Source organism: Cryptomeria japonica, chromosome 9 (genome assembly GCF_030272615.1).
Source record: "Cryptomeria japonica chromosome 9, Sugi_1.0, whole genome shotgun sequence".
Taxonomy (NCBI): domain Eukaryota; kingdom Viridiplantae; phylum Streptophyta; class Pinopsida; order Cupressales; family Cupressaceae; genus Cryptomeria; species Cryptomeria japonica.
In genome coordinates this window covers 466,599,330-466,610,393 of record NC_081413.1, presented here as the reverse complement: position 1 = coordinate 466,610,393, position 11,064 = coordinate 466,599,330, and the positions used below count along the sequence as shown (strand labels likewise).

Sequence of the window (11,064 nt, the reverse complement as noted above, 5' to 3'; positions counted from 1 at the left end):
TTTGTCCACCTTCAAGGATGTCATTGAAAAAGGCTTAGTGACAGAAAAGGTCCTAATTGAACACAGAGTCATTAAGATATTCAAGGAAAGCAAAGATGACTTTAAAGGAAAAGATAAGCCAAGATTTTGGAATAAAAACAAGAACACAATCAATGATGGTGTTGTTGATGCCAATACAGTGCGACCCAAAATCATTTTTTTGGGATCAAGCTCTACAAATAATCAAGTGAATACTCAAACAACTTCTAGATCATGAAGGAAGTACACCCCATTGGGAGAACCACTTGAGTCAGTTTTCAAGAAGCTAGTGGCAAACAAAGTAAGCACAATTCCATATTTTCCTCCATATGAGCCAAAGGTCAAACCAAATTGGTGGAATGATGATGAGTATTGTGAATTTCATAAGAGCAAGGGCCACAAGATAGGAAATTGCCATCGACTGAAGAACATCATACAAGATCTCATTGATAGAGGTGACATTGAGATTGAAGGACACTCATCCAATCAAGAACATAAGATGTTTAAGGAACCATTTCCAAAACATGACAAGGGAAAAGCTAAAGCCACAGATGACCAAACCAACTATACCAGAGCATCTTATAACTATGATTCAACTATCAATCACATTTCAATGGATAATTATGTCTCTACCATTATCATCAAGGACAAAACACCTGAAAATTCTACCCAAAGACCCAAAATTGTCCTAAAAGGCATTGGATCTTCTTCCGAACCTACCTCTAAATGTCATGTTACAACCCATCAAGGTAAATTCACTTTACAAGGTGCTCCAGCCAAAAACACCACTTCCTCATCAACCAAGCTTGAGTATGACCTTGTAGAACAATTAGGGAAGACACCCGCACTTATCTCCATCCTTGAGCTCTTACGCATATCCCCCGCACATAAAGCCATTCTTGATAAAATCTTGAGAGACACTGCCGTCCCCACTGATCTGAACGTGGACCAGTTTCAAGCCATGGTGGGATACCTTTCCATTCCACACTCTCTTACATTCACAGAAGTTGATGACACCTCCGTAAGTCAGCCACATAATGCACCTTTACACACCGAAGCCTTCCTACACAAACATCGAATAAAACAAGTCCTGATAGACGGAGGAGCAGGTCTAAACATTTGTACATTGAGCACTATTAAACAATTGGGATATTCAGACAAAGCTGTGAATGCTGCAAACAAAATTACCATCAAAGCATATGATGATGAAGAGCGTTCACCCAAGGGCACAATCACCTTACCTCTAAGAGTTGGGCCAGTTACGAAGGATGTGGTATGCCAAGTCCTTGATCTAGATCTCACATACAACATATTGCTAGGACGTCCATGGATTCATGAGATGAATGCAGTCCCATCTACATATCATTGATGTATCAAGTTTCCACACAATGGAGTTGAAGTGACTGTCAAAGCTGACCCAAATCCATTCATATATTGCAACAATCTACAGTCAAAATCAGAAATAACAATCCCATTCAATCGAGAGGCTATTTCTTCATCAGCATATGTTGATCCAGAATCCTTAAAAGCTTCTACATCAAAACAAGAAGAGATCAAAGAAAAGTTCAATATTAAAGACATGGGATGTGGTGAGTATATCTTTCATGTTGATCAACTCCAACTATCTCCTAAGACATTCAGTCGACAAGAACAATTTATAAAAAATTTGCAATGCCAAGGAATTGGGTGTGAACCACCTAGTGTTGTGGCTACTAAGTTTGAATGCAAATTTCCTCAAGTGGTGCAAGAAACTCTTGATATCAATAGTCCTAAGAGTGGTTCCAACAAAGAATCTATTGAGCATATCGCCAACCCTCTTGATAACTCACATAGCCTTACCATTTCATCTGCTCATTCCATTTCCACTCCACTTTCAGACTTGGATCAACAAGAATTAGAAAAGCCCTTACTAATTGGGGATAAAAAATCAAGCTTTGAAAAGAAAAATCTAAAAGTCAATAATAAAGAAAAGTCCTTTAGTCCAAATCAAAATCAAAAGCTATTGGACTCTAAAAAAATCAAAGTCAAGGATAAAAATCCTATGAAGCAAAAAGAGCAAGAGTTGATCTCCCCTAATATCAAAATAACTGGGGTCAAAAGTTCTAAAATTTCAAGTCAAAAAGCATACTTGTTGATCCTAAGTCTCCATCATGCTATCCTACTTTCACTTCTTTTCGCAATCATAAGCTTTCATCACTCATCCACTTGTTCCACACATCCTTTCCCTTTTGGCGATACATCATGGACCTTTAATGGAACTTCCTCGAAGGACTTTGTTATCAGGGATGCCCAAACTTCTTCAGGTGACATGCATATGGGCCTACGTAGTCCACACAATAGTAATTATATCATAGTTCCTTTATCAAGGAAGACAGTCACTCGAACTACACATCATTCAGTCAAGGAACAATGCAGCTACAATCATAAGGTCAAGCCTCGCACATTTGAGTTAGGTGTCTTAGTTCTCAGAGAAAATCCTAAAAATCAACAAGATAGAGAGAAGAAGGGTAAGTTCGAACCAAACTGGCTTGGTCCTTACATCATCACAACAACATATGGATCTGGTGCATATCAACTCTCAACCACAAAGGGTGAACCTTTGGAGGATCCTATCAACAACATGCACCTTCATAGGTTTTACACATAGCTCTTCAGAGTATCCTAATTTAAAAATACAAAAAAAATCAAAATTTTCAAAATACAAAAAAAAAATCATAAAAATTAAAAAATCATTACTTGGTGAAAACCTGGCAAACAGGCACCTTGTGACAACAAAAAAATCAAAAAAATCAAAAAAGTGAAGAGAAATAAATCCGTCCAACGGTGAAAACCACTTCGGTGGCACCCTAGGCAAGTACCATGGTGAAAACCGGGTCACCGGTGCCATGTGTAGAGACATTGCTCCTCCTTCCTTTAGGATTCACTTTCATCCTTCACTTTGCACACACTCACAGCCTATCCATTCATAATAAACTTACCAATTCCCATCATGGCTTGTTATTGATCTACCTAAGATTGGTTAGTCATTCATAACAAACATTCCTTTTCACCCCTTTCCATCCATAATAAATCGGCTCCTATCTGTGGCTAAGGCAAATCCTACGTCTTGTAATGGGTGTGGAACTAAGAGCATCACACATTCTAAGGAGTACAGTTTCTTCTATTTTTCTTCAGTCTATCAGCGCACAATCTGCAATAAAACATCATTTACATCGCCAATCCACAATAAAGTTTCATCTTCTCTGCAATAAAGTGTCAGTTTCATGGATTCAGTCAGTTTCAGATGAGACACGACAGTAATAATGGGCTTCAACAAATCAAATCTTTCAATAGACTCAGACAACATTATGGTTCAGTGCGATCTATCCTTTTTGTGAAAGTAAACATTGTGACCACAATCAAATAAGACTTATACAAGTGACAAGAGACACTAAACTTGAGGACTACAGTGGATGTTGGTGTCGATTCTTGGTTTTCTTTTGATTTTATCTTTTGGTGACATGTCTTTTAGCTTTTCCAGGATGTCTCTGACTAGAGATTTTATCTCCAGGATGCCTTTGACTAGAAAGGCGAGGATGGGGTATCATCACCTATTTTTCTTTTGCTGTCTGTGGATTGTCTCTTAGTAATGCTATGACTTGTCCAAGGATATAAGGACATTGAGAGTCTAGTATGAACTGAGGCATTCCTTGTTTGTAACTATCTTATCTCCATGCAAATAGGTATAATGACTTTCTGAGTCGAACATATGCCTCGATTGTCATAACCTACTTGCCATAATAAAGCTCAATGATGATAACGCACAAAAAGCTCTTTCACTTCCATATCTTCTATCTTCCATCCCCCTTTCTTGATTGACCTCCATCGTCCTTCTTCAATCCGTGTAACCCGCTATCACATGACTGAGTATAATGACACACCAAAAACATTTACATTTCATGTAGTTGCACCTGCATTATCACATATTAAGCATTTCATACATACATATAGATATCACAATTGCATCACATCTTGCACACAATACATATTAGCACATTTTATATTCTCATCATGTAAATAGTTATTTGCATTATCATATTCATCTGCATTTCATACATTCACATTTTCATTTGCATAACATATAAAAACATAAAAAATTAAAAATATTGCATTTCATCATGTACATATTTGCATCCATATCATAACCATCACATAGAAATCATGCATTAACATATAGAAGCATCACATAGGTACACATGCATATAGCTACCGCAAAGAAGAATGCATCTCATATATATATAATCATAAGTGTCATGATACAATGATGTCAAAATCATATGGATACAATCATCGGAAGGTGTCTACATCATCATACAAAAATGGTACAAAACTGATACATAGGGAGCCCTCTAAGGCTATGATGAACTCCCTCCCTCGGAGCCGCTTGGCCTCGACAGAGTCTGAGCCCTAGAAGGACCCACCCCAAGATCATCTCTCCTAGCCCCTGTGTCCTCTGCAACCACCCTTCGCGTCGCCCTATCCGGACAAAGAAATCCACTGATCACTCCTGCCAGTACTCCTGGTAATGCTAATCCAGAATGTATCATCGTGTCCTATGCTACATGTCTAGCCCTCATCTCCAATCCCAGATCCTGGAACACTCATCTCAGTGCATCCCTGTATCCCTCTTGATCATAGGGTATCAACTCCCCATTGATCGGTATCCTCAAAATCTTGTATACATCCTCTAAGGTGGCTGTCATCTCACCCATCGTCAAATGAAACGTACATGTCTCTGAGTGCCACCTCTCAACAAGCGCAGTCAGCAGCCCCATGTTCGCCCAAAACTCAGGTACATACAGGATATATCTTAGACCCATAGCCTCAATAGCAGCTTGGTCCTCGAATGTCAGCTTTGGTCATAATCTCTGTGTCGACGGGAATCTCTCTCATGACTCTAGCATAGGCAAATACTCCTACAGTCAAGCAAAGAAATCATGTCAGTCAAAGTGACACTCACTATTCATCACAAAGTGTTGCTTCTATCCTAGTGACACTCACCGTTCATCACAAAGTGTTGTTATTTATCCTAGTGGTACTCCCTGTTTATCACAAAGTGCTGCTCACATTTGCACTCACTTTTCATCACAAAGTGCTGTTCTTATTGGTACTCCCTGTTCATCACAAAGTACTATGTCTTGGTACTCACTGTTCATCACAAATTGCCTCGATCTATCCTAGTCTTCCCTAGAGGACCTTCTTGAGTGTATCCTCTCAACAGCTTATCCAATCGACAAAGTATGTTTATCACAGAACTGTCGATTCGACCTTGAAGACATAAACACGCATTCATGACGTAGATGCACCTTCCCGTTTTTACCCTTCTTGACATTTTTTCTAGACATATCTAAAGCACATTCATTTCTCTACCTAGCATGCATTTATGACAACATTTATTGCGACAAAGTACAAGGAGGTTTTATGATACTTACTGGCTCTCCTGCGTCGGTTGGCCTCTGAAATCGGCGAACGCAATCGAATTTGTGCACCAATGCCATCGCTGCTGACTGTGGCTACTCTATTCTCTCTTTGCACTCTGATCTCTTGGATGTGTGGATGACAATGAGGATGTTTTTCCCTCATAGTCTATCTTATAGACTACCCTAGCCCTAGTCGCCCGAGTCAGTCTTCATTATCCTGTGACTCTGTCACTCTATCCTATTCGATTAGTCCATTCTAGCCTTTCTTTCTTATCGAGAGATTGTCTGCGATCTTTTCAGACATTTTCATCTAATCTCTCGAGGGGGCATATCATTCCCATCTTGGGGCAACTTTGTATCAGTTCATCTTATCTTCTTTGAAACAACACGACAAGCTGCATTGTCTCAAAGAGGGGCAAAATGTAGACACCTAAAATTGTCATGTCTAATTAAATAAATATATTTATTTATTTAATTACTTTAGCCTAATTCTTCTATTAAATAAATAAATTTTTATTTATTTAATTAATTCATTTATCCTCTTCTAGCCTTATTTCTCATTTAAATAAATACATTTATTTATTTAAATTATCCCTTTTCCTAAATTAAATAAATATCTTATTTATTTAATTGATCTCACTTCTTCTATTAATTAAATAAATCTTTATTTATTTAATTAATTCATTAACCTTTTCTACCTATGACACATGTCATTCATCTCTTATTTCCTACACTACCCACCCTCTCATTATTTTATTATTTCTTTTACCTACCCTCTAATCATAGCCGACCATTTATCTTTTTACACCTCTCAATCTTATCCCTCCATTTCATATAGTGTCTTCAAAATAAGGAGATGCTTCCTTAATTATCAAACCCTAATCAATCTATGCATCCTAATCAATCAAACCCTCACTATGCATTTAGCCCCGACTACGCTTTGCACTTTCATATGCGATCCTACTTGCAACCACATTTCCGTTCTTTGTTGAGCTCTTGTGCACACATAAAATCCGAGAGCAAATATATCAAGCAAGATAAATGGAGATAGGAAGAATGGAGATTCAAACCCTGTTGTGTTAGAGTATTCGGATATTTACTTGATTAATTAAACATTCTTTGTTTAATTATTTAAGTTCTCTTTATCTCTTTTACACTTAAGCTAACTTTAGGTGCATATAATTAATTGTTTTAATTAATTATTATGTGCAAACCTAGGTTTTCCCTTTAGGGTTTCTTGACCTATTAAAGGTTGAGTTCTTTCTTTTCATTGTAAGAATCACATTACATATTTTTGTGAATATTGAGCTCTCTCTTTTTGAGCATATTCTCTGTGTTTTGTATGTTCTTCAGATTTTGCTTCATTGCTTCTCCTTGTAACAGGTTATTCGGCTTGCAGAAGATTTTCAGGCTCCTGTGGTGTTGTATTTTCTCAACTCCTATATGGTATCAGAGCAAAAGATCTGCAACTACCTGTTCTTGTTTTGAGATTTTTGGCTTTGGAAGCAGATCTGGGGTTTCAGGAATTTTTTTGTGTACCTAGGGTTTGAGTTTTTTTACTGAGCACTTTGGGCCTAAACGGACCTCACCATCGTGCTCATAAGGCCCAAAAACCCCTATGGTCATATAAAATTCGACCTATTTTGGTTCCTGAGCCTCTAGGTGAATTTTTTTCTCAGATCAAGGTCGTACGAGCCTGGCACACAGATCGAGAAATTTTTTTTAAAAAAAATAAATATATTTTTTGCCTTTTTACGGCATGTAGGCCAAAATTTGCTTTTAAAAAAATCTTTCAAAAAAAGCGAAAAAAAAAGAAGTTTTTGTTTCTTTTTAAGAAAAAAAAAAATATTTTTGGGCAAAAAGTTTTTGGGGGCCCTCACGGTACACAAGGTACCGTGGGGCTCCTGCCATGTTGCAGGCCCTGCGGGCATTGGTACAGTGCCGTCACTCAGTCCATGCGGGCCCGGGCCCGCCGTCGCCAGTTTCTCTACGGCCCCCGCCGGTAGTTACACTTGGCCCCCGCCAGCCCTGCAGTCTCCGGCCTCTGCCGCCTCCGGTCCCCTACACCGCCGCTTCCCGGCAGCTTGGCCTTCCAATTGCGTGCCTCTCCACTCCACCGACCCTAATCTCACCGTCGGCCTCCCTGCGGCCCCCGCCGTTGGAAACCTCCCTGCACCTCCGCCACCACCTACCTGTGGCCCCAGCTTGCCGCTCAGCCTGCGGCCTCCGCCCTGGCCCCCGCCGCTCAGTCCCCGGCCGCCGCTCAGTTCCTGGCCGCTGCTGCGGCTCCCCGACCCTTTTTTCCGACCGGCCACCGCTCCGCCACCGGGCCGCCACCCGACTGCTGCCCAGCCACCAGATCTCCGCCCGACCGCCACCAGTGCGCCACCCAGTGGCCACCGGACCACCAACAAGCAACCAGACCCCCTTTTTTGGCTTTTTCAGGGGGGGTTTGGTTTTTTGGCCCTATCTTGGGCATACGGAGTCATTTTTTTGAGAACGAATAGGTGTCAGAAAGCTGGTTCTGAGGCCGACCTCATGGTGTTGGTAATTTATTCCAATTTTGTTGTTTGACTGTGTTTTTTTATAGTCAAAGTGAGGTCTCTTTTTTGCACTCTGAGAGACGTAGAATGAGCATCCGACCTCCATTTTTCAAAAACTTTATATTTTCGGAAAGCGTGTTCTGTGTACTTTCCATAAATATGAGTTTTTTTCCTAGATTCTGCTCCATACATATTTTATTCAGTATTTTTCTTTTCAGCACTCTGGTGGATATCGTGGTTGTTTCAGGTCCTGGGATCTCTTTTCTGAGTAGGGTGTCTCTGTTTTGATTCTCGTTTCTATTTCCAGTCTTTTTATCATTGTAGCTTGTAATTATGCAAATGCACTGAGATAAAGTGTCATCATACATTGTTTACTTGGAATCTTGCATATTTTGTGTCTCGTTGTACATGCACTGTTGATCAAGTGCCATGAGGGGGTTGATGTTTGCCTTTGTTTGCCATCTTCCTTTGTCAAGTGAGTGTTCCTTCCATGACATTCGCCTCATGATGATGTGTCTCAGAACCTTTGATGTTCTTAGTTCTTCATCATGCAGTTGTTTTTGGTTGTCCTTTTCAGTGTTCTTATCCCTCTCCCACTTCCGCATTATGGGGAGGTTTATCCTGTTGGTTCTAATGCTTCCATGGTTCGATTGATCAACTCTTCAGGCTTTGGTTTCTCATGCCATCTGTATCTTCGATTTCAGTTGTTTTGCCTTGTTTGCCTCCTGATTCGAGTAGTGTCATTTGAGGGCACTCATGCAGATTACAGTCTTCTCTACCTGGTCATGTTCTAGTTCAGTGGATGTTCTTCAGATCAGCAGTTATTCTTCGATAGAGTTTGCATGTTCTTCATGCTTCAGTGGTGTTCTTTTATCTCTTTTTGGAGAGGAGTTTTTTCCCACTGGGTTTTCTCCTTTGTCTCCGTTTCATAGAGATTTCATTTTATTTGGGTACCTGATCAAGCCTTGTTGTCGGGACCCATCTTTATTGCTTTCAGTAGTTATTCTAGGTTTTAGCTTCTCCCTAAGTCTAGCTTAAGGGGGGTGTTAGAGTATTTGAGTATTTACTTGATTAATTAAACATTCTTTGTTTAATTATTTAAGTTCCCTTTATCTCTTTTACACTTAAGCTAACTTTAGGTGCATATAATTAATTATTATGTGCAAACCTAGGTTTTCCCTTTAGGGTTTCTTGACCTATTAAAGGTTGAGTTCTTTCTTTTCATTGTAAGAATCACATTACATATTTTTGTGAATATTGAGCTCTCTCTTTTTGAGCATATTCTCTGTGTTTTGTATGTTCTTCAGATTTTGCTTCATTGCTTCTCCTTGTAACAGGTTATTCGGCTTGCAGAAGATCTTCAGGCTCCTGTGGTGTTGTATTTTCTCAACTCCTATATGTTGGACATGTGATGGTATAATCTTTGTGATTTCATTTGATTTGCATTGTCTTAGGTAATCTTCATATGTTATGGTGGATCTTTGTTGTTGTTAGGCTAGGGTTTTGTGGTTGAATTCATTTAGCCTTTCAACATTGTTGTTTCCATTTTCACCATATACACTACCACTACTATGACTATCTTTGACCAAGGAACCCTCTCTCCAAATACTCAAAGTTGACCACTTCGAGCTCAAGATTTATTCAAACTTACAGAACTTAAACTATTCTCCTAACCCAACATCACGAGTTTGGTCCATTCCTTTCTATTTGTTATAGTCATCTAATTATTATTTTGTGTGTCCAATAACCCTTCAAAATGTGATACTACATGCCTCATACTTCTAATTTATACCAAATTTTACTTCTCAATCCACTAATCCTATGTAAAACTTATTTTATCCCCTTTCCTTAGCCTCCACCTAACATTGAGCCAAATATAATTACAACATGCTTGAAAAAAGTTCTTAATGCTTGAACCTACTAGTAGTGAGCTTTCCTCCCCAAAGAGACTCTCCACCCCCTTTAGAATATGTTTTACTTGAATAATATTGCTCCCTAGCTTATCCTTTTCTTTGTAAACCTCTCATGTCAACCTCATTTTGAAGGCCCTATTCAACTATCTACAATATTTGAAGCTCAACCCTTGTATCTAATTAATCTTGTATACACCATCCCATTTTACAAAATAATGTCTCTATATTTCATGAATATAAGCCCTTAAATGACAAATTTTTAGATACATCCATACATGCCATTTTCTAGGTTTCCCATGCATTTCAACTTAGCCCTACATTTTTTTCTCTCTAGCATTTTCACTCCCATATTTATTGGGTGGTCATTGTGGTTCTTCTCACCATTACTTCTGCCCCTTTTGATTTGTACAAAATAATCAAAATTATTTCTTTATCAAAACTTTACCACTGCTTTCTAGTTTCTGAATACTTATAGCCTCATCCTTCCTTGTCAATGGGACCTCTTTAGCATCACTAGTTTCTATCATTTCCCTATGATCCAACATATCCTCATTAAGATCCATTTTTCCCCTCAAGAAAGGAAAAGTAACTAGTTTTGTCTTCTCCCCGTAGATGACACATGTCTCTAATTCTCTTTCCTAGTGATGATTAATTGCCAGAGATGCTCTTTCTCATATCCTTAAATTATGGATTCATTGGATCCCTACTCAAAGCTTTTCTTCATTAATTTACAATATGAAAAACCTTCTAACATGTAAAACACTTCATAAGAAGATACTTATTCTCCAACACTTAACTCCAGTCCCCTAGAATAGACTTCAACTTAATCACTTATTCAATAATTTCACTAAAGTCCACTTTCACACAAATTCTATCATATGTATCCAATTGCCTCTATTTAGTGGCTAAGGATCTCTATATAAATTGCCCCAATGAATCTTCAATCATCATAAAATCTCCTTTGATAATAACTTATGTAAGGAAAATAGTTTTTGGATTTGACTGTGTGCAATATTTTTGAACTATCATGGATTGTGGAAATTTAATAAAATTGAATAATTTATGGGGCAATTTGTGAACACAAATCCAGAATGGTGCTTAATCAATTCCTTGGTCAACACAAAGCCACTC

General features: G+C 38.7%; 1 protein-coding gene across 1 annotated transcript; it reads right to left on the bottom strand.

Moving 5' to 3' along the window:
* Positions 1-7,483: 7,483 nt before the first annotated feature.
* LOC131858441 (glycine-rich protein 5-like) lies at positions 7,484-10,496 on the bottom strand. Its single transcript, XM_059211680.1, has 2 exons — positions 10,379-10,496; positions 7,484-7,818 (listed from the first exon to the last, which is right to left on the bottom strand). Exons 1-2 carry the CDS (start codon positions 10,494-10,496, stop codon positions 7,484-7,486), a joined length of 453 nt encoding a protein of 150 aa, XP_059067663.1.
* Positions 10,497-11,064: the final 568 nt, after the last annotated feature.

Excerpts from the sequence above, each read along its gene's own strand:
- LOC131858441 (XM_059211680.1), bottom strand. The coding sequence starts at position 10,496 with ATGGATCTTAATGAGGATATGTTGGATCATAGGGAAATGATAGAAACT. Across the intron at positions 7,819-10,378 it reads TCAGAAACTAGAAAGCAGTG|TCGGGTGGCGGCCCGGTGGC; the intron begins GTAAAGTTTTGA and ends GCTGGGCAGCAG.